Below are 24,936 nucleotides of genomic sequence, written 5' to 3'. Positions count from 1 at the left end.
CGTCTTTATCCTGTACGTGAGGCTTCTATACAAGCAATGGTGACAGGGGGCGCTTTCAGTTTACTGATGGATTCTGCACCTCAAGTTCTTTGGGATTACTTTAGCAGAATTGTTAACAAACAACATAATACAAAATGAAACTCTCAAACTGGCTTCACCTACTTCACGGTTGCTGGGATCTTTCTTAGCAACATTGCATACAAGGCAGGCAACAGATCTGCACATCCACCACAGGGCTCAAAGGAAATTCTAAATTAACCCAACACACCAATTTTGGCAGGAAAGCTGAATATTTAGAGAGAAATCCATGGGAGGAATGTGCAGATGCCACATAGACAACGACCAGGCAATGGATGCAAATCAAAGAGTCGTCATTAGGGAGTGGCAGTGCTACCAACTGCACCGCCACCATGACTGATAGATAAATACACTGTGTGCACAATTATTAGGCAAGTGAGTATTTTGACCATATCATCATTTTTAATGCGTATATTCCAACTCCAAGCTGTATTAACTTGAATGCTTATTAGATTTAAGCACGTCAGGTGATGTGTATTTGTGTAATGAGGGAGGGTGTGGCCTAAGGAGATCAACACCCTATATCAAGGTGTGCAGAATTATTAGGCAGCTAGTTTTCCTCGGGCAAAATGGGCCAAAAAAGAGATTTAACTGACTCTGAAAAGTCAAAAATTGTAAAAAGTCTTTCAGAGGGATGCAGCACTTTTGGAATTGCTAAGATATTGGTGTGTGATCACAGAACCATCAAACATTTTGTTGCAAATAGTCAACAGAGTCGCAAGAAACGTGTTGAGAACAAAAGACGCAAATTAGCTGCCAAAGATTTGAGAAGAATCAAACGTGAAGCTACCAGGAACCCATTATCCTCCAGTACTTTCATATTCCAGAGCTGCAACCTACCTGGAGTGCCCAGAAGTACAAGGTGTTCAGTGCTCAAAGACATGGCCAAGGTAAGGAGGGCTGAAACCCAACCACCACTGAACAAGAAACATAAGTTGAAACGTCAAAACTGGGCCAAGAAATATCTAAAGACAGATTTTTTTCAAAGGTTTTATGGACCGATGAGATGAGAGTGACTCTTGATGGACCAGATGGATGGACCTGTGGATCAGTAATGGGCACAGAGCTCCACTCCAACGTGGAGGTGGGGTACTGGTATGAGCTGGTATTTTTAAAGATGAGCTAGTTGGACCTTTTGCATTGAAGATGAACTCAAAATCAACTCCCAAACCTACTGCCAGTTTTTCGAAGACACTTTCTTCAAACAGTGATACAGGAAGAAGACCATGATTTTTATGCAGGCCAATGCTCCATCACTTGCATTGAAGTTCTCCACTGCGTGGCCAGCCAATAAAGGCCTTAAAGATGAAGGAATAATGACATGGCCCCCCTTCCTCATCTGACCTAAACCCTATCGAGAACTTGTGGGCACTTCTTAAACGCTAGATTTACGGGGGAGAAAAACAATACACCTCTCTGAAGAGTGTCTGGGAGGCTGTAGTCACTGCTCCACAAAAAGCTGATCGTCAACAGATCAAGAAACTGACAGACTCCATGAATGGAAAGGCTTATGACTGTTATTGGAAAGAAGGGTGGCTATATTGGTCATTGATTGATTGATTTATTTTTTTTGAAATGTCAGAGATGTTTATTTGTAAATTTTGAGGTGTTTGTTTATTATTCTCACTATAACAGATGAAAATAAACAAGTGAGATGGGAAAATTTTCATTTTTCCTTTAGTTGCATAATAAATCTGCACACAAATAGTTGCCTAATAATTGTGCGCACATATGTATTCCCCTGATGATGTTCACACTCACATTTCCGTTGTGAAACATTCAGGTTTCAGGTTTATTAACATTTTGGACTGACTGATAGCACTGTGTTTGTTCCATATTAAAATTAATCCTCAAAAATACAACTTGCCTAATAATTGTGCACACAGTGTAGATAATTAATAAGGAGGGGTATAGAGGATGTTGTTCTTATAATCTTATTTATTATTTGGATATTCTTCTTTTTAAGCCTGCATATGCTGGGTTCATGTCCAAGGGTCTGTTAATAGTGTTTTTGTTTGATAGCCACAATCCAGAACCCTCCAAACCTCACTTTACTAATCCATCCTCACCTCTTACACCCACTTTCTCATTTGCCATGTATTGCCTTTGATTCCTGTCTAATAATTTTCCTCTGATAATGACATCCTGGTAGGGTTTGAAAGAGTAGGAATAAAAACTATTTTAAAGATAACTTTACACTAAACCAACCTCATATCTCCATTACCTACCTGCAGATTATAATGTTTTAATATCTCAGTGACACTATAATTTACTAAGGACAGTACCGAATTCATGCTATGCATAAAGATAAATAATTGAAAAATATCAAAATGCCCTGGATAGATAGATAGATAGATAGATAGATAGATAGATAGATAGATAGATAGATAGATAGATAGATAGATAGATAGATAGACAGAATTTTATTTGTCACCAGGAAATCTATCCACATTCAATGTGTAACTACACCCAGATTCAAGAAAAGCAGAACAGGACTTTGAATGCCTTCACTGGTGTAGTGGACGCCACCCACAGAACCCATCCGGCAGGCCCTCATCATCAGACATCCACACAGCCAGCCACAAAGATATATATATATATAGATAGATATATATATATATATATATATATATATATATATATATATATATATATATATATATATATATATATATAATATATATATATATATATATATATATATATATATATATATATATATATATATATATATATATATATATATACTGTAATTTCTTAAAATAGAAAAATATTTTGTACATTTTTGGCTAAGCAAACCACAAAGAAACTGGTGCGTCACATTATGTGACATTATAGGCAACAGACAAGGTGGCAAGATGGTAACTGATATCTGCATAAGGTAGCTAAAAGACAACAAAGTTATCCATCATGATAAGAAAAAGAAAAACATATAAGTTCTATTCAAAGCAAGCAACTAGTACAACAAGCCTTTGCCAAACTGTAGCAAAATCATCAGCGGAAGATGGAAATGGCAAATGCTATTAGTGTCATTAACATAGCAGATTATGTTACGTCAGGTGAACTGAAGATCACAGCGAGCTTGGCAGAAAAGTTTTCTTAATTAATTTCTAAGGTTTAATTTAATATATTTTATAAAGTGACTTTATTGTCTACAGTATCTGCCTACCTTTTACTTATTTATTTGGCTGATTTACAACATTTGACATAGAATTACTCACATTTCTTTTGGCACAGGCAGGTGAAGTGACTTGCTCATAGTTGCACTGTGTCAGTAGCAGGATTTGAACCCAAAACCTCAGGATATGAAGTCCAAAGCCTTAACCACCATACCATTATCTATATCATGGTGCTGGTGAGCAGTGATGTGTTGCATGTTGATTAGACAATTAAGTAAGAATTTCACTCTCCTGTGTGCACATATCAATATTACTACGACCTGCATGAACTTCATAACAGGAAATTCACCTGAAGCTAAGTATATTTGGGCCCGGCCAGTAACTGGATGGGAAACCAGTTAGGAAACACTTGGGTTGCTGCTGGAAGAAGTGTTGGTGAGGCCAGCAGGAAGTGCTTATCTGTGATCCATGTGTGAATCCTAATGCCCCAGTGCAGTGATAAGAACAATGTGCTGTAAACAATAGTGCTGTTGTTTGGACAAGACACAAAACTGAGGGCCTCACTGTCTGTGATCATAAAAGACCCATGGGCTTCTATCAAAAAGAGTACGGTGTTTCTCAAAGTCCTGGTTAAATTGCCCATCATGGCTTTGACCATTCTGGCCCTCTAATCATCCCTGGTCTTTACTGGTCTCTCTCAATCTTTCCCCACTTAATAGCTAATGCTGGTGAGCATACTGGTGTAAGAATGGCTGCTACACATTGGTGGTGGTGGTTGAAGTGGCTCCACACTATGTAAAGTGCTTTAAGCAGGTTAGAAAAGTGCTATATAAATTGAATTAATTACTAAATGAGCTTGCACTTAACTTACTGTTTTGACTTGTGCTATTGTGTGTTTCGTAAAATGCCTTTCTCTGCGCAAGGAACTGCATGAAATAACGATGGGTTAAAAACCTGTTCCAAGCCTGAAACAAAGACAAGATTTTTTTTAAATAGCAGCCTTATAAATATACATTTGTGCAGTGAATGAAGTGAGAAAACTGTAAAAGTGTTAAATAAGTGAAATGGTCGCTGTCTGTCAAGCTGTGAGCACGGGGGCGTCTCTGGAAGGCATGCAGGATTATTTTAAGCCTCAGACTGAAGCCTAAATCAAGACCTACAGAATTTTGAACCTTAAACCCCTAAACCTGGGGCATTCTGAATTTCATCGATTTATTTATTTTTTCTCAGTGTCATGTGACAAGGCAAGTAATCCATGATAAGAAGCACCAAGTTCCTGGGGGTGCACATCACGGATGACCTGAAATGGACGGATATTTCTAAATACAGTATTGCGTTTTGTATTAAACAAGTGTACCTGCACCTGAACATAAATCGCTGCACTGTAGATTTTGAATGTGTTTTTCTACAAAAGCACTTTGATAGCTGTTCCCCTGTATACTATCGGAGAATCCCACCATAAGACACTACCAGAATACATTTACCATCTTAATATTTGTTGTAAGGAAACTAACTAAAATAGTTACTGCCTTTTTATGCATCCATTAATCGCTAGATTTCTGATGAATGAAAAAAAATACTGTAAATATAAAGACCTTCATTTCGGTTTTCTTCTTTGTTGGGGGGTATGGAGGAATATTTCGGACAAAATTAAATAAATAAAAAAATTAAATACTGTGAAATGTGAGCATAAATAAATAAATGTATCATGAAATGAAGCCTTGATAAATAAATGTATCATGAAATGAGAGCATAAATAAATAAATGTGTCACGAAATATGTTTTTCGTTGCTTATTTATTTATTTCATTTTGTCCGTAACATTCCTGCAAACCGTCATGAAATACGGCTTGAAATAAAACTGTCACTTTCACTCGTCAAAGTTGAGAGGGTGGGCTCTAACACGCCCTCTAGTTACTGATTGGTGAATCGATAGCACAAGAATTAATTAGAAAAATGCTTACTACTGCCGATGAAATGGATTCTGGCGAAGATATTACGTATTTCAGAGAGAGATTTGAAGATTTATCGGAAGAAATTACAATGTTGGCGGCCCTTTTAGACTCCGATATAGATGAAACTATTTTTGAAAATATCGAAGAACAGGTGGAACGGACACTACTACACTCCAGTTCAGGTGACGCAGTTCCCTGCTCTGGACGTCCATCCTTTGACATTCCAGCTGAGTCAATAGAACACCTTCTGTTATGCGGTTTAAAAGTACGACAGATTACAGATCTATATGGTGTATCGGAGAAGACGATCACAAGGCGAATGAGCCAGTTTGATATACGGTAAGCTGCAACGGCTGTATTAGTTTAGGTACTTTGACATGGAATGCCCAAATCAGCTCCAACTAATATTTTGAACTGAGTATTTGACCCTTGTTTTACGAGTATAAAGTCAAGTGCATATTCGCAGCTACTTTTTCAAACAACTGTACAGCTCAGATCAGTGGTAAAGTTGTTCAGTTCAAAATATTTGTTAACTGGAGTGTAGTAGAGTCCGTTCCACTTGTTCTTCGATAATTTCAAAAATAGTTTCATCTATATCGGAGTCTAAAAGGGCCGCCAAAATTGTAATTTCTTCCGATAAATCTTCAATTCTCTCTCTGAAATACGTAATATCTTCGCCAGAATCCATTTCATCGGCAGTAGTAAGCATTTTTCTAATTAATTCTTGTGCTATCGATTCACCAATCAGTAACTAGAGGGCGTGTTAGAGCCCACCCTCTCAACTTTGACGAGTGAAAGTGACAGTTTTATTTCAAGCCGTAATTCATGACGGTTTGCAGGAATGTTACGGACAAAATGAAATAAATAAATAAGCAACGAAAAACATATTTCGTGACACATTTATTTATTTATGCTCTCATTTCATGATACATTTATTTATTTATGCTCACATTTCACAGTACTTTTATTTATTTATTTAATTTTGTCCGAAATATTCCTCCATAGTTGGGGGGATTCACGCTGCATTTCCACTAAATGCCGGGCGCCTGCTCCTCCCACCGTAAGAGGCGCTGCAGCACACCAGCGGCAAGGCCCCTCTTGGCGCGTCTGACTTCGGTGGCAGGAGGCGCAGTTCCGGTCCTGGCCTCCGGCTTAGTTATCTTCTTCAAGACGCTTTACTAAAAAAAGAAATGTGGTTTATTTATTTGCTCAGCTGGCTTTCCCTGGTAATTCAAATATCGTTCGTAACCTTGGCAATCGGTGAGTGCTGTGCTGCTTTTTATAAATATCGCCGTTGTCTTTTAATTTGGTGCTGCTCTTCACTGCGGCCTCGGCTAATCGTCGCATACATAGCGGAAAGGTATTGAGGAGTATCAGTTTACCACTTCACTCGAGACCCGTGGGGAAAGTAGTGCGTTGTAAGTCAAAGATAAACTTAGTCAGTGTCATAAAGTAACAAGTGGGGTTATTTTCTGTTTTGCGCCTACATGTTATCACTCTTATATATCATGCATTTGTCAGTTACTTCATTCTAAGTTGATATTTGCAACCACTGGTTATTTCTGAGTATTTCGTTTTGCAATTAATAAGCGTATATACACCAGAATACAAATCGTTGAAGATTGTTGGTCGTGCCCTCTCTGCCAGGACAGTCGCCCCTTCTGTTTGACACGCACTGCTATCCCCTCCGCCCTTGAACTCCTCGCACCCGATCGGTGTCCACGTGGACAATTCTGCGGTTTCCGTAAAGTTGTTTGTTTGTTTGTTGGGGTTTAATGGCGCTTGCATTTAAAGTGTAGGGATTTTTCTGAAAACCTTTAAATCTCAGGTTATAGCAATCAATGCAACGCACCATACATCAAGGTTGGGCTGTCATTAGAGGAATTTGTTAGTTAAATTGTGCAGTATTCGCAAAACCAGGGACAAAGGCACGTCAGTAATGACGTGTAGCGTCTTGTAAACAAACCAAAAAAGTGTATGGCAGGGCTATTCAGTTATAAATGTGCAGTAACATTCGTTTCCCTTTTGAAATAAAATACATATTTCGGTCATATAATAATAAATATTTATATTTACATGGCATTTTTCCTGCGGTGTGCTGGTGCCCTGCCTAGGGTTTGTTTCCTGCCTTGCGCCCTGTGCTGGCTGGGATTGGCTCCAGCAGACCCCCGTGCCCCAGTAAGGATATAGCGGGTTGGACGATGGATGGATGGATGGATGGAAGGAAGGCATTTTTCTCATTACTTAAAACACTTTGCTCCCTACGCGGGATGTGAACCCACGATGTTTATAATACGAGGTAACAGCGCTACTACTGCATATAGTATGACCCAGTCACATCACAAAGTGCATTTAACAGAATTAAAATAAATAATAAAAAAAACTATCAAAGATATCAGTGTACAAATCCATAACAAGAGATAACAGTAACTACAAACATGAATATACAGTGGTGTGAAAAACTATTTGCCCCCTTCCTGTTTTCTTATTCTTTTGCATGTTTGTCACACAAAATGTTTCTGATCATCAAACACATTTAACCATTAGTCAAGTATAACACAAGTAAACACAAAATGCAGTTTTTAAATGATGGTTTTTATTATTTAGGGGAAAAAAAAATCCAAACCTACATGGCCCTGTGTGAAAAAGTAATTGCCCCCTGAACCTAATAACTGGTTGGGCCACCCTTAGCCGCAATAACTGCAATCAAGCGTTTGCGATAACTTGCAATGAGTCTTTTACAGCGCTCTGGAGGAATTTTGGCCCACTCATCTTTGCAGAATTGTTGTAATTCAGCTTTATTTGAGGGTTTTCTAGCATGAACCGCCTTTTTAAGGTCATGCCATAGCATCTAAATTGGATTCAGGTCAGGACTTTGACTAGGCCACTCCAAAGTCTTCATTTTGTTTTCTTCAGCCATTCAGAGGTGGATTTGCTGGTGTGTTTTGGGTCATTGTCCTGTTGCAGCACCCAAGATCGCTTCAGCTGCAGTTGACGAACAGATGGCCGGACATTCTCCTTCAGGATTTTTTGGTAGACAGTAGAATTCATGGTTCCATCTATCACAGCAAGCCTTCCAGGTCCTGAAGCAGCAAAACAACCCCAGACCATCACACTACCACCACCATATTTTACTGTTGGTATGATGTTCTTTGTCTGAAATGCTGTGTTCCTTTTCGCCAGATGTAGCGAGACATTTGCCTTCCAAAAGTTCAACTTTTGTCTCATCAGTCCACAAGGTATTTTCCCAAAAGTCTTGGCAATCATTGAGATGTTTCTTAGCAAAAATGAGACGAGCCCTAATGTTCTTTTTGCTTAAACAGTGGTTTGCGTCTTGGAAATCTGCCATGCAGGCCGTTTTCGCCCAGTCTCTTTCTTATGGTGAAGTCGCGAACACTGACCTTAATTGAGGCAAGTGAGGCCTGCAGTTCTTTAGACGTTGTCCTGGGGTCTTTTGTGACCTCTCGGATGGGTCGTCTCTGCGCTCTTGGGGTAATTTTGGTCGGCAGGCCACTCCTGGAAAGGTTCACCACTGTTCCATGTTTTTGCCATTTGTGGATAATGGCTCTCACTGTGGTTCACTGGAGTCCCAAAGCTTTAGAAATGGCTTTATAACCTTTACCAGACTGATAGATCTCAATTACTTCTGTTCTCATTTGTTCCTGAATTTCTTTGGATCTTGACATGATGTCTAGCTTTTGAGGTGCTTTTGGTCTACTTCTCTGTGTCAGGCAGCTCCTATTTAAGTGATTTCTTGATTGAAACAGGTGTGGCAGTAATCAGGCCTGGGGGTGGCTACGGAAATTGAACTCAGGTGTGATACACCACAGTTAGGTTATTTTTTAACAAGGGGGCAATTACTTTTTCACACAGGGCCATGCAGGTTTGGATTTTTTTTCTCCCTAAATAATAAAAACCATCATTTAAAAACTGCATTTTGTGTTTACTTGTGTTATATTTGACTAATGGTTAAATGTGTTTGATGATCAGAAACATTTTGTGTGACAAACATGCAAAAGAATAAGAAATCAGGAAGGGGCCAAATAGTTTTTCACACCACTGTAACATTAGCGGCACACTGTGGGACCAGAGGTTTGTTTTAAATCACCACATGTGTTGATATTGTGATGTGTCGCGCTACTGCATGGGCAATGGGCGGAGGGGAAGCATTTTGCGAGGAATCGATGCACCTTCTTAGAGATAGCTGAGTGACAGGATCAGGGTGAGAGGGACATGAATGGTAAAAGCAGAAGGAGATTCCCCCAGAGAAGCGATTTCGTCAACAGGCGGTATAGGTAGACGCCGCATTCACTGTGTTGCCCAGTTGACACGATACGTCAGCGCATCCGCCATATTGCGAGTGGCAAAAATGCCATTTAGATTTATACAGGCACATGAGGAAACCGTGTTTTCTGATGAAAAAACAATAACGTTTAAAACAGTATTGTTTACATACAACAGATTTTAGCGAATCGTTTAAATGCAATTATTTATATCAATTTATACACTAATAATGGCAATTAATAATAATATAATACATAATAATTATTGTTATTATTATTAATAATGATAATAAAATTGTTGTTGTTATTAATAATAATAAATAATTCCTCCCATATAAGTAACATTTCTTAGATTGCCTTCTTCCATCTCTGAAACATTTCTAGACTTTGTCCTGTTCTTACGCAACACAGTACTGAAGTATTGGTTAATGCCTAAAGTCACCTCACATATAGATTACTGTAATGCTATTCTATATGGCATCCCACAAAAACTTACCTATCGCTTACAACTTCTTGAAAATTTTGCTGCCAGGATAGATAGATAGATAGATAGATAGAATAATAACCTGCTGTTCTAAATCCACTGAACATATAACACGTATTCTCTCTCATCTTCACTGGCTCCCTGTTAACTACAGAATACAATACAAAACACTGCTTTTAACAATTAAAGGTCTCCACAACCTTGCTCCTCCCTACCTCTCTCATCTCCTATGTACTTAGACTCCTCTCGCTCACTCAGATCCTCATCTGCAGCCCTACTTTCTGTACCACACATCAAACTCTGTGCTATGGGAGCTCGAGCGTCTCTCATAGTGCTCCTCAACTCGGGAATTCTCTTCTCTCTCATATATGTCAGCTCAATTCAATAACACATTTTAAAACTACTCTCAAAACTTATCTTTTCAAACTGGCATACCAATTGTGAATTTTGCACTGTTATTGCCAGTTATCTTTGTTTGTTTGCTAATTATTGCTTTTTGATTTATCATTCTTTTGTTTTAATTTTACTTATGTTGTTTAATTTTATTGTAAGGTGACCTTGGGTGCTAAGAAAGGCGCTGTTTTGATTTGGGAAAATGGTTCAAGGGATTAGAACATAAGTAGGCAAAGAATCAGAGAGAAGAGGTCCGTTACTTAAATAAAATTTACTTATTCAATTATAACATATAAATACATATGAATGGGTTATAGAAATAAATATATATGCTTAAAGAGACAAACTTATACTTACAGTAACATACATACATACATACAGTAACATACATCAAAAGACCCAGAGCCATCATCCTAGACCAGTAGACTGAGGGAGCCCGCATGTCAGTCTCGTCAGAGGATCAACCCATGTGCCTTTTATCAGATAAGACCGGGCGGTTGCGCCTTTCCCCACGGTTGAGCATCCAAAGAAACTGAGGCGGAACCTTCCCTTATATACTAATTAGGTGTCCTTGCCCAAAAGCGGCCTACGTGGAAGCAGTGTATGCAGAAGTGATCAGTTTCTCACACCCCCTCCTTCCACGGGACACGGCACTATGTTTTTCTTCTACTCGGCCTTGAGACTAGTGCTTGATACCAGAAGACACAGTAATATGCTTACATGTGAAAAAAGCTTCTCGAAGTGAAAAACAACTCCTTACATAGCCATAGCTGTATCTTTAGAACATTCCCGGCTGTTTCTCCCAAAACATTAGTAATGCAGCTGGGTTTCGCGCTGAGCGACCAACGCCCATCTGCTCTCTTGATCCCCCCCTCTCTTTAGAAAAATCCTTCCATTACAGGCGCCCATTAAATAAAATGTATCCATCCATCCATCCATTATCCAACCCGCTATATCCTAACTACAGGGTCACGGGGGTCTGCTGGAGCCAATCCCAGCCAACACAGGATGCAAGGCAGGAACTAATCCCGGGCAGGGGGCCAACCCACCGCAGGACACACACACCCACACACCAAGCACTCACTAGGGAAAATTTAGAATCGCCAATGCACCTAACCTGCATGTCTTTGGATTGTGGGAGGAAACCAGAGTACCCGGAGGAAACCCATGCAGACACGGGGAGAACATACAAACTCCATGCAGGGAGGACCTGGAAAGCGAACCCGGGTCTCCTAACTGTGAGGCAACAGTGCTACCCACTGCACCACCATGCAGCAATAAAGTGTATTATTATTATTAATTATTGAGACGAAAACTTGACCAATGTCTGAATGTCAAAATAGTAAGACTGCAACTAGCAGTCTGGTCTTTCTTTTAACAGTGAAATGATACACTCAATGACAAAAATAAACAATTTTATTGTATACAAATTGGCTTAATAATTTCTGAAAACATTTCACTCATTTGTTTCTCAGTCTCTCTCTCTCTCTCTCTCTCTCTCTCTCTCTCTCGCACACACACACAGTGTGTTTACTTAAATATATACAGAATAGGATCTAAAATTTATGAAACAGAACTGTCTTACATAGCTTTTTTCGTGTGTTGCCACTCTGTAATTTGAGAGTATTCAGTCTGGCAATAAGGTGCAGCCTTAGTTTGTGGAAGACAGACACAACTAAAGACATGAGCATAAAGTGATGGTTGTCAATTTCAAACTGTGTTTCCTTAATGTGCTTCTTGAGAATAAAATGCATCATCTGAACCAATCTCAGCCCGAACAAACTGATTGATCAAAGATACACTGACAGCTTGTCCTAATGTCGACATCAGATAACACGCTCAGCTACTTTGACCACCTTGACTGTACCCTCAGAAGGAATCATCAAATCTCCTTTGATTTTTAATGTGAGCAAGTGGTAGCTTTGATCATATGATGCCGGTACAGCATCCCTTACCAAACTACCACACATCACAGGGCAGTTTTCTCAAAATACCGTCTAAGGCCTACCTTCCACTGCTTTTCTCAAAATACCGTCTAAGGCCTACCTTCCACTGCTTCCTGAGGTGGATTTCTTTGGGAACCCTTCAAAGTTTGAGAAATGTTAACAGCTAACAACAATCTACATAGTTAGTGACTGAATATGTTTAGCCAAAACGTTGTTTGGAGGCTCACTTGAGCACATAAATGCATAGCTTTGCTAGTTTAGCCTGGTGTAGCTAAAGTTAAGATTATAAAAACAGGATTTTCTAATGGCCAAATATAACCAAAACAATTGTTCAGCCTTACCTATGAAATGTAATCCCTGGGGATCTGCTTTGGAGTGTACAGCGGTTTGTACAAGCCCAAGCAGCACATGCGTGAGGCATCTTTATGTATTAGTTCACTCCACAGCAGTGCCACTCGCAATATGGCGGCGATTTTGACGTACGATGCTGCTGGTCATGTGGCGCCTAGTAATTCTATGTCTATGCTACCACTTGTAAACACAACAACGCGCAGCATTGTGGGTTGAATGTTGATAGGCGACGCGGAGGCTACACATTCATGGTCAGAACTAGTGTAGGAGTTCCTGAAGACTCGCGAGATTGTGTTTTCTTGGTTTTTTTTTCTGTTTCTGGCAGGACCACGGGCTGCGCCACTCAGAAGTTGCTTCTGGAACGTAGTTGCCCCACAGGCCACCAATTGAATGGGCCTGGGGTGTATGTATAGGTTTACATTGCTTAGAAAATTACATGTTATATGTATTTAGTTAGCTAAATTTGATTAGTACTTTATAATTTTTGTTTTCACTGTTTACTCACTTGCAGTAAGTGAGGGTCATTAATAAAACTGAGTTGTACATTGTAGTTCTACAGGTTACCCCTTATGACACATTTATTGTCAAACTAGATGCACAAGTGCATTTACATACAGGGCAAACTTAGGTACACAAGACAAGAGTTTGGTATTGATATTTTATTGACATGTAACGTGCATGTATGTTTAAGAAGGGTGAACTTTACTGTGTTCAGCAGCTGGTAGTTACGTGTATTCAGTGTGTACAAAAAATACCATTACACCCATCTATGTTATAAACTTACAAAAAAGATACATTTTTATATTTAATTTACAAGTTTGGAAGGCTGTGATTACAGTCAAAAATGTCCTGTAAGTTTTCTTGGGTCACTTAATATCAACTGTGTACAGGGTGCCAGTCTTTGCAGAGAACATTTGCGTTCACTCAAACCAGTTCTGTTGACCTATCTAATCTGTAAATCTTTGAGTTGTGGGAACAAAATCCATAGTTTCCATTCAGTTTGTATCACATTACACGACTTCCCCGGTGATTATCAATCTCGGCTAGTCAAAGGCAGTCAGCGGCACACTCCCATGGAACCGGTCATGTATTATGACATGCCCAGTGATTCACTCCATCTAATCTGCGACTCGCTTCAACAAAAATCAGATAGGTTTGGTTTTGTTTTTAGTTGTAGGTGCAATCTCTGTGGGCATGAAAACTGACAACCAATGAATGCTCATCTGGAAGTACAGTGCACATAAACAGTGACGAGGAATCTGGAACACAGGGGCTTTGGATCTCGCAAACAGAAGAGACGCTTGTCTGTTTGATATCTTGTGTTTTACTTCTTACGACAGAATGGGGAAAACAAAAGGGCAGGTTAATACCTGTTAACCCTTACTATAGTATGGTTCCATCATGCAGCATGCTTGTGGTTGTCACAAAAAGGGATGTGCATGGCTGTGCTGGAAAGTCAATCACTTACTCTGCTATGCATAGTGATTTTCAGTCGTTTAAATTGACATGTTCCAGCCACAAGATCAGCAAGTCTGACTTACCCCACAACTAGAAGTGGCATCATGTGACACCAGCTTTAGCAGGCCCAGTCTGTTTGGCAGTAGCTTCAAACTATAACCTCTCTTTCTCACTGCAGGAGCCTTAGGTCAAAACTTTGTTTATAATGCTGAAGATTTTATTTGTCCCTGTAATTAATGGAGCTTGAGAGATAGTTTTTTTTTCCCCCCAGTGTACACAAGGACTAACTCCCAAAATGCTGAAATTCTACTATAGTGCCCCTTTAAAAAAATGAAGTTATGCTGCATTTCTCTTCAGGTTTGGGCAGTCAGATAGTTACTGTGAGGTAGTAGACTGTTCATAATGGAAAAGATGCAATTAAGTGAATTACAGTTTAACAAATTAAAGAAAGCAAACTAAAGTTTTTATAAGTAAGATAGTAATCTGTAAAACAAAAGTGTGCCTTATGTTTTTTGTTTGTTATTGTAAGCTGTTGGTTAAGTTCTGTAGTTTCCATTAAAATCTCTGTTTTATTACCTCACATGTAGTGGTGGAGAAATATTGAAATCTGGGTATTAACTTGTGTTGTGAGGGCATTCAAAATTTGATGGAGAAATTTCTAAAGTGGTTGGTTGTGACATAACCAAATCATTCTTATTGCAAAGCTGCCTTTTACACATAACATTCCTCTTTAACTTTGGTTGATTTCTCCATCTGCATAGATCATATAATATGCAAGAATTGTTATGAATATTATTCCAGCTCTGTCAAATCAATATTTTTTTAACATTACCATTTCATTGTTGTCCATAGTTTTCAAAACATTCTGCCATTCCCAGGATGTGCATGCTGATCTCTACTTATTTGCCATCTACTGGCAGCTGCTAGCAAGTTAGGAGAGCTCACAAGCTTCCTTGAATCCTGATGAAGTTAGGAGTAGTTTTCTAAATTAGCAGAGATGTTTTAGCTAGTTAGGTTTTTGGAAAATGACCAGATTCTCAAAGGATCTTTTGCAATACGCAGGAGTAACTGGGGGAAAATGGAAGCCACTGTCTCAGGTTTTTCACCCAGTTAGGACCGTTTTGCACTTCTGAGATGTTTGATAATTATGATCACTGATCTCTGAATTTTGGGTCACTTACGAGGTTATTATTACCCATGACTATCCTTTTTTCATGTTCATGCCATGATATGAAATTAGTGGTTAAAAGTTCCTAATTTTATCCAGTTATTGTGAGAGTTCAGAAATGAAAATGATTTTTCAATGAGATGTGTTCCTATCTCGTTAGATGATGCATTCCACACTCTACTTTAAAACTGTTCCATTCAAGGGATCATTCATTGAAGTAAGAGGCATGGGATGGAGTCTGGGGGGCAAGTAAAAGAAGATTCCATCCTCGCCATATGTCCCAACTCTTTTCAGGGTGGTACCATTATAACACAATTCCTAAAAGGAATAATGCCTCGTTCAAAAAATATCTAAAAAAAAACAAACTTGCATACAATGAAAAATACAGTGGAATTGCCAACATGTCACTTACTTAAATTCTCTTTTTATGATAAAGGTTATCACCATGATAGTGCATCAGATAAATTAAGTCAATGTCTTATATAAGAAAAAATTAATGACATACGGTATGATGCAGGGTATAGAGTGTTTGGAGAAAAAATGGATTAGCTATATCAGGCCTAAAGGAAGAAGCCATATGAGCATCCTTATCTGGTAAGCCAAATGTTAGTTGTAACAAATTCCAGTTTACATTTGGGTGTAAAACTGATACATTCCAACTAATGTGCATACAGTGGGGCCACATGTATTGAGAAAGCTTTAACTTTTAATACATTTTTGAAGCTCTTGAAACAAAGATGCTGAACTTAGACATCAGATCATCAAAAACAAGTGAAATCTATGATGTGGGAGTTTAAAACTGAGCTTAGAAAAATTGGAGCCACACTGTAAAAGAGATTTATTTAATAGGATGTTAAGTGTTGTCACAGAAATACTGTACATGTAGATTTTAGCAGGTAAGCAAATCACATCTGCCATTTATGAATGTTGCTTTGAGAGAGAACTCTCTGAAAATTTATAAAGAACGGGATTGCTATGTGCCTTTTTGATTGATGCTTAATTCCTGTCCAAACCATATTTTGCATTCATGATTGTGTTATTTGGCAAAGTGATTTTTTTTTTTAAGGAAAATGTTTTCGTTATTTTTGCAATTTTAAATATGTTAATTCATAATGATATTACATGCTTGCTGCCAGTAGCATGCGTGTGTGTTTTTTGTCTTCTAGTGACAAGTAGTGACAGATCCAGCGCACATGTGGCATATGCAGTCAACAAAACTGATACTGACATTAAACTTATATAAGGTTTTAATCAGAGTACTTGGTACAAATGTTTTAACATGGGTGTAGTAGTGGAACACAGCTAGTGTTCCTGACTTACAGAGCCAGGAGTTCAGGATTGATTGTTAGCCTGGTTAGGGTCTGTATCTGTTCCACCTCTCCGTTCATGTTGAAACATATGTACTAAGTAAATGTATAACATTGGTTAAGTTCCTTTAGTTCCACAAAATACTTTTGTGAGATTATGCAGTACTTTTGCAACATGGTGCTGGTTACTTTTTTAAATGCTGGGAATAAGCTTCCATTTGTGTATTGATTTCACTGTAAATTATTGGTTGTTTTGTTGCATTGATACAGGAATGCTATATCAATCCAATGCTTCCAGCACCTTTTTTGTATTTCCAGTTATACTGTGTTTGCTGTTTACAAGTAATTAGCCATTCCACTCTGGCTAATCAGTCAATGTAGGTACAATATGTACTGTGCTGCTGTGGAGTTGAGTCCTGTTCAGGTTTGGTTTCTTTATGGAATGCCAAATTGCTGGAATAGGTTCAATTTCTGCGGGACCCTGCAGTGGGTAAAGTATGCTCAGAAAATGCTTGGATGTAATTGTTTGGCATGATTTTGCTGACTTTATAAAAATGTCAACTTGCAATTTTATGTTTGTGCTTACATTCAGAAGGTTGTCATTTCCTCCATAATTGGGGCCATCTTTATATCCTTTTTATGACATGATAAAATTGTAATGCTTGCATTAGTGATTAGCCAATTAACTTCTCTGTCTATTTGCAGCTGCTGGCTTATACTATCTTGCTGAATTAATAGAGGAGTACACTGTCGCAACTAGCCGAATCATAAAGTATATGATATGGGTAGGTGAACTTCACTGTACTGTAAGATCTTGTTGAATTATGGATAATTGGTTTAAGATGGTAAAAGTAAATCATTAGCAGAATTAAGTGTAACACCATCATTATTATTTTTATTATTCCATAAAAAACTTCACACTGTTCCATTCCATCTGAACTTGTGTGGTGCTGAGGTGTCACCCGTTGCATGGCTGCCCTTGGGTCCTAATCTGGATCCTGAGTTAATTTGTCGTGTGGTGGGTGCAGCAATGCACTGTATCAGTGTGTGCTCCTAAAACTCTCTCTCTCTCTCTCATGAATAAAGAAAGGAGTCATTCACCACCCAGTGTTAACATTTTTATGAAATCATAGTATTTATAGCTGTGTAATGTGCCTATGAGCAGAGAAATAACCTGTCTGTCATTTCTGTGTTGCAGTTCTCCACAGCTGTCTTGGTGGGCCTGTACTGTTTTGAAGGCTTTCCTGTCTTAATGATCGGCGTGGGACTTTTCACTAACCTTGTTTACTTTGGACTATTGCGAACATTCCCTTACATTCTCCTTACATCTCCAAATTTCATACTTTCTTGTAGTAAGTTTTTTTCAGTTATGAAAAGCACAAATATATTGTAATTATATGCTGTGAATAAAATTCATTGAGACCTTGGCTGTATGTGTTTTCAGGTATCTCTTGTTATTGAAATGCGTTTTCGTTTCCAGCTTTGACCTTGCTCGTCATGTACTGAAGTTCAACCTGTTAAAAATATGTTTGACCAAGTAGAGCACACAGTATGTTGCAAATAGCTGTCATGGTACTTCAGCTGTGGCCTGTAGACTGGACATTGTACTTTTGTGAGATGAGCCCCTATGGCAGTTTTTTTTTGCTTGCTCGCATAACTGAAATTTTGACTGAATTCTGACAGTAATTTTTTTCTTTTGTAGTATTAGTTGTAGTCAACCATTACATGGCCTTCCAGTATTTTGCTGAGGAGTATTATCCATTCTCAGAGGTAAGCACTTTAGTTTTTAGAGAATACATATTTTGGTGTTTTAGTGGACCATTTGACTGTTACAGTGAAGAGGTGTTTTAGAGATTAGTCATAAAAAGGTGTTAGCAGCCCTTTTCATACATCCTTACTAGAGCCAATTTTTGCCTAATGTAAGTACAATGGTGTGAGGGGTTCAAATGCCCATAGCCCAGCATTTAATTAATGGACAGATATTAATGGTGTCCATATATTTCAATTATATTATCTTTGTTTTCTATGTGTTTTAGTATGTATTTGTACTAATTCTGTATTTAGTAATTTGTAAATTGTATACTAGCATTTAACCCATCATTGTTACACCACTGTGTGCTCACACTCAGTGAAGAGCATAATACAAAAATAAATTAACGTGAATTGAATGATGACATCACTGCAGTCTTTATGGCACACAACTTTGGCTTCTGTTTCTTGCTGAAGCAGTAAGGACACAAATAGCACTTAAGATAAAACTATAAATTTTTGATGAAAGGTAAATTGCAGAGATTGACAGAAATAAATACCTGTGTTATTTAATTAAGAGTAATCTCAAGAGATAACCAAATGATAAATTATGAAAGAAGGAGCAGGAGATGTAGTCAAGAACTCTGCACCCAGTCAAACCCTGCAAAACTTCATGGATGGATTTGTAGAAAGTAAAAAGAGTGTTAAGCTGAGATGATCCTTGAGGTGATCAGCTTGTTCTACTGATTTTGAAAAAGTTGACCTGTCCACACAAGCATACAGTTGAGTGTAAATTGGTTATTTGTAATTGAGGCTGTGCACTTAATGCTGAAAGTGTGGCTCTGGTATTAGCCTTCTGTGTTATATAATTATCCATTGCACTACAAATCCAGGGATTAACTTTATATTTTGAACAGTTCTAATAGGATTTTTCACTTTGTTACAAAACCTGTCTGGTCATTGTCTGTGTGGAGTTTGCTTGTTCTCCCGGTGCATATGTGATACTTTTCCCTAAGCACTCGGGTATTCTTTCCATAAAACGGTGAAATGCATGTTTGGTTAAGTTGTAATTCCAAATTGGCTAGGTGTGCGAGGTGGCCCTGTCATGAACTGTTCCTGCCTTCTGCCTGATGCTGCCAGGATAGGCTCCATCAACAAACCTGAATTGGATTAAAAAAGACCCAGTTCCATTTTGTGAAGCAGGATATCTTATTGCCTACTTTTCACACCTCTTGTGTAATTTCTTGTATTTCTTTTACTGAATTGATCCACTAAAGTGCTGCACTACTTTTTGGTTTAGTGCTACAGTCTTTCTCCTCAAAAATGACCTTGATGGATGGATTTGTGACTATTAAGGGAATAATCTACAGTATTCAGTTTACATTTGTTATATTTACATTCAATTTAAAGTTCTATTTACTGTAACGTAAGGTACATTAGTTGGTTAGTCAATTAAATTGTTAGTAATGAAGATTCTAACACTGTTTTATTTGCAGTATACATTTAAATTTGTGTAGCTATCCAGTATTTGGGAAATGGAGGGAGGTAGTTGCCCACTGTCACTGTCTGATTTGATTTTTCTAAAGAAGTGGTAGCGTGTGAGGAGAGTTTAGGCTGATTATATGTTTGGCTGCACTTTCCTGTCAATTGCAGTAAATAAACCACTTTTTGTTAGTGCTCAAAGTAATCGCATTCAATTTGCTAACTAGCTAGTCTTAAACAACTACATTAATGAGCCAATTCAAGGTCAGTCTGTAATGTACTAGTAATCCTATTTGTTTATCTTTTTTATCATTTAACATTTTAGCACTTTGACAGTTTTTTTTTTTTAATTTGTTTTCTCTCTTTTTGTTAGTTTTGAAGCTTGAATCACTTGGGTTCCAAAATGTTTGAGATATCCATGTGACAGTAGTAACCCTAAGACATCTGAAGATAATGCATTTCAAACATACATTACAATAATAATTCACACAGTTTGTATGTAGCCTTTTTTCCAATAATGTACCGGTGTCCCATGAAAGGAGAACTACATCATAGAGGAGACAGTGATGCCATCTTTTACTAAAGCACCAAAGCAATCTAACCTTTTAGAGCACTGCTTTAAAAGAAGTGATAATTAAAAACCCATTTTTAAAATTTCAGAGAAAAAAAGACATTACAGTTGGAGAAGCACCTCGCTAGTATACCAATATTGCAAAAGCATGATGGAAATGTATCCATCATGCTGCTCAGTGGATTACACAAAGGAAGTCTAACCCTATAATTTTCTGAGGACTGCTGTGATTAGTGAATACATTATTTATGTTTGCTTCTGTGTCCAAGTATTATAGTTTACTAATCAAAGATTTGCAAGAAAAGTATCACCGAGAATTTAGCTTTTTGTTTTTGTTTGTTTCCAGGTTCTTTCATATTTCACAATTTGCCTGTGGGTGGTCCCTTTCTCTTTCTTTGTATCCTTGTCCGCTGGTGAGAATGTTCTTCCATCCACAGTCCAGCATGGGGGTAGGTTAAGACTTTGAATAAATGTACATTTTTGTGAGTTCATGTGAAATTAGCAAATCTCATTTGAAATAGGAGAATGTCGTTGCATTAGAGCTTCTTTTCTACATTGTATTTTATTTTTAGTTCACTTTGAGTTTGAAGTTTCTCAGTATATTCCTTTAAAATACATTGCCCAGCAACTTTGCCTTATTCGTCCCTTGCATAATTTTAAATACTAATAATCACATCTTAATTTCAGGTTGCCTAGATTTAAAAGAGTGAGCTTTTTCAATTTTAGTCAGAGCTTATATCCTGCAGTAATAGAAAATGTTGCTTTTGGTGCTATGTCTCCCTTGAAGTTGCTGAATTTCTGATATGGACTTGAAAGTGCCTTGTACAGCTTAAGCAGATCCTCCTTTTTTTTTTTTTTTTGCTCCAGATATCGTGCAGTCTATATGAAAATCCTGTTAGCTGTTGTTTCTGTACACTCTGGGATTTTGTTGTTGTGATTTCAGTTAGATATGTCATCCATGTCCAGGGTCTAATTGTTATAAATTGACTTACATTCCTCCTCCTTTTTGGGAAAATGTTTATTTATGTAGACTATAGATTTAAAAGATTTCAGATTTGGATGATAACTATCTTTAGTGTTCAGAAATATGTTGTACTTTACGTAATGTAGTGCCACCTGCACATTTAAGTGTCTTGTTAGTTGTATCTATGCAATTTATATTAATTATAGAGATCAGTGCCCCCACTCTTCATCAATGTAGTAACTCAATCGTGATATCTTATAAAGAAAAAATTATCGGTGCACTACAACCTGCTGTTAGCCGGTTAATCCCCCTAATATCTACTATATGATTGTTTTAATCACAGAGCTGCCAACACATTTAAGAGGGTCTGGGAGGTTGGCCACTGCTCCACATGATCCTTGAGCCAGCAACTGAATGTGACACTGCAAATTACCTTCCTGTGTTAATTGTGCATTTCTGGAAATGGTTGTTTATAAAATATAGCTTGTCCTGAACAAGAGAGTGTGATTTTTGTCAGAATCAATGGGAGTTTACACAGGCTGCATTTTGTCTTTTTGACCAATAGACTGAAAATGTGAACACATTATTATAAACCAAAAAGAAATATTAAAATGTCAAAATAGTGGTTGGTTTCATTTTGACAATAATACAGCAGTACAGGGGCATAATTGTGCCATTTGTTCTTTGTTTCTAAAGTTTAAAAATGGTGACACATAAAAATATTTCTGGTTGGTAATGAGAGTCTGAAATTTGGTAAGAAAAGGCAAGTGCATTTAGTTAGTATTCTGTATTTCATTTAGACTACAAACCAAAACTGGAAAAAATATTACTGGGTAAGGCATACGGGGACGGATAGCTGGTTTGTTACTGGAATGTGTTTCACAGTTGTATATAAAAGCTATTTTTTAGCATTTGAAACTGTGTCTGCATTTATTAGATAACAACACTGTTAAGATCTGTTGGTAGCTTTTGGTTTGGCCCTTGATTCCAATCAGTAGTTTTAAACACCACATTTCTATTTTGACTTTATTTTATTGGTTTTTGGTTGCTTGTTGAATGCTTTCTCTTTCCTTATAACGTGTTTTTTTTTTTCTTCTGTTTTCTGTCCAGATGATGTTGTTTCAAACTACTTCACAAAAGGCAAAAGAGGAAAGCGCTCTGGAATCTTGGTGGTGTTCTCTTTTTTAAAAGAAGCAGTGTTACCAAGTCGACAGAAAATGTACTGAAGAGAGGGAGAAAATGGGAGTACAGTGTCTCCCTGGAAAAGATTTTGGCATGAATGAAGGGGCACATATTAGACAGGGGGAGGGAAGAAATCCACTAATGCATTGCATCATTTGACCTTTTGTGAAGAGAATTGCACAGGAAACCCAAAACTGAACTGTGCTTGTTTATGTTGATGGAGTTTTGATTAATTTTTTAATTCCATTGAGGATTCAGTTGCAATAATTTGGATGTTTGTGCATTGTTGAGAGTTAAGCGATAAGAACAACTGGGAGGGACTACGTCTATAACAGACAGCAGTGGAGCTTCTAATCCCGGTGGGGAAGGCAACACCGTCCACCACACTGCCTGGAGGATGGCTACAGTTAATAGTGGGATTGACGGCTTTTGTTCCTTTTGTGTTTTTTTTTTTTTGTATTCGTTAAAATGATTGACTGACTAGAGTTCTGCAGGTTAACTGCATGGAAAAAAATCTAATTATGACTTAAGCTAAAGTCAAATGTTATTTCAGTTGAGCATAAAACTGTTGACCAATAAAAAGGAAAACGAATGCGCATCAAGTGTATTGAAGGGGAGGTTTAAAACTTGAAATTTTATATATATTTTTTAAAAAGTGAGCTCCAAGAAAGTAAAGTCTGTCATTTTATAAACAGAAAACAAGCAATCTCGTTATTTTCCTCAGACATTTTTCTGTGCTGACAAGAGTTTACATAGTTAGTATACACCAGCATTTAGAAATTTTACCTTGCCATTTGATTACCCCAAAAGAATGTCAGTCACATTACAGTATGTCCTGGAGTCTGTGGTTTGGGTACTGTTCAGCATCTGACATGTCTGCTAATATTACTTTACGTTTCATGAATGACAAGATTGAAAATCTTTATTGTAGTAGTTACCAGTTGAGTGACCATTCATGCGTTTTGCATGAGCACATCATCATCCTGGAAGAAACCTCCCTCAGTAGAAGAGTGTTGCAACATGGATTGTTGCCAACTAGAATTGACTTTCTCTCTTACAGGTTGAGTTTACCGAAACATTCCCTGAAATCTAAAACCCAAACGAATGGATCCTTTTCACAGGTTCTGTCCAGGTCTGTAGGCATCCTTTGGCGTGTCCCACGTGTGAGAATGGTGAATGTTGATGCTTCTGGTAATTGTGTTTTTCCAGATATAACAGGTGATTATCATAAATGAAATGGCCTTGAAATTTGAAATCAGGTTGAACTTTGATTTCAGTTAATACAGAGTTCATATTTTTCTTCTTTTACTTCAAATCACTAAATGGAATATAGGAATACCAGAGTTGCCCTCGCCTTGTGATGTCCACTCTGAGTTTCATCGTGCCCAAATTACCCTTAACACAGACTCATTCCTTGTGATACATTACCAAATTGAGACACCAAAATCAGTGTTTGGTAAGTTACTTACTGTAGGTGTACTGTAGGCTCTTTATCTATGATGACCTTTGGTGATGTGGTCTCCATAGGCATGTTGGCAAGTTGCTGCCTTTCACATTGCTATGCATTTAACAAAATAAACATGAGAAAAGAAAATAAGTCTGTTAACTGTTTCGTCATGGAGACCATAGGGTCATTCCACAAAGTACACTTATAAAATTGAGAATTGGATGATAAAGTCTACTTGAATAAGCCTCAGTCAGTTTCAGAAGTGCAAAGTGTTTCCTGTTAACTTCAGGGGAGAGTTGATCATGGACAGCAGCTACTGTATTGTGGGTCAAAAAGCACAGAGGATAGTGAACCAGCAACAGGTTGAGTACCAGTGACTTTAAGGGTGAAACTGATGTGTTGCATGGTATATTAGGGCATAGCTTGGAAAAGTTAATTTATGTGAAGTTGAACATATACCGGAGACAGTGTAAGTCTTTTCAGGAGCTGTATGTGGTGGAATATTTGATCAATACAAACACAAAAAAGAAATACAGCCGCCTTGCTTTCTTCATAATGGCTGTATGGCAGAAGTACATTAGGGTTCTGTCGGTCATTATCCAATCCACTATACAGTGGGAACATAAGTATTTGAACCGTCAACATTGCACACACAAGCCCACACTGACATGGTGAAGGCCACTGACATTTTTCCCTCCTCATCTTTTCTGACTGTTTTTTCACTAGTTTTGCATTTGGCTGTGGTCAATGTCACTACTGGTAACATGAGACCATACCTGGACCCTATAGAGGTTGCACAAGTAGTCCAACTTCTCCAGGATGGTACATCAATACGTGCGTTTGCCAGAAGGTTTGCTGTTTCCCAGCACAGTCTCAATGACATCGAGGAGATTCCAGGAGACAGGCAGTTACTTTAGGATAGCTGGACACGGCCGTAGAAGGTCCTTAACCCATCAGCAGGACCAACCGCTATCTGCTCCTTTGGGCAAGGAGGAACAGA

General features: G+C 38.0%; 1 protein-coding gene across 1 annotated transcript; it reads left to right on the top strand.

The window, feature by feature from the left end:
• Window positions 1-6,237: 6,237 nt before the first annotated feature.
• tex261 (testis expressed 261) lies at window positions 6,238-23,085 on the top strand. The gene is made up of 6 exons (XM_039751954.1): window positions 6,238-6,411; window positions 17,247-17,326; window positions 17,740-17,893; window positions 18,244-18,311; window positions 20,690-20,792; window positions 22,418-23,085. The coding sequence occupies exons 1-6, from the start codon at window positions 6,342-6,344 to the stop codon at window positions 22,531-22,533; spliced, it is 591 nt and encodes a 196-aa protein (XP_039607888.1). The 5' UTR covers window positions 6,238-6,341; the 3' UTR covers window positions 22,534-23,085.
• The last annotated feature ends 1,851 nt before the right edge of the window (window positions 23,086-24,936 follow it).

The sequence above is a fragment of the Polypterus senegalus genome, chromosome 4 (genome assembly GCF_016835505.1).
Source record: "Polypterus senegalus isolate Bchr_013 chromosome 4, ASM1683550v1, whole genome shotgun sequence".
In the NCBI taxonomy this organism is placed as follows: domain Eukaryota; kingdom Metazoa; phylum Chordata; class Cladistia; order Polypteriformes; family Polypteridae; genus Polypterus; species Polypterus senegalus.
Note: the sequence above shows the minus strand (reverse complement) of the source record. Positions and strands in the feature narration are given on the sequence as shown.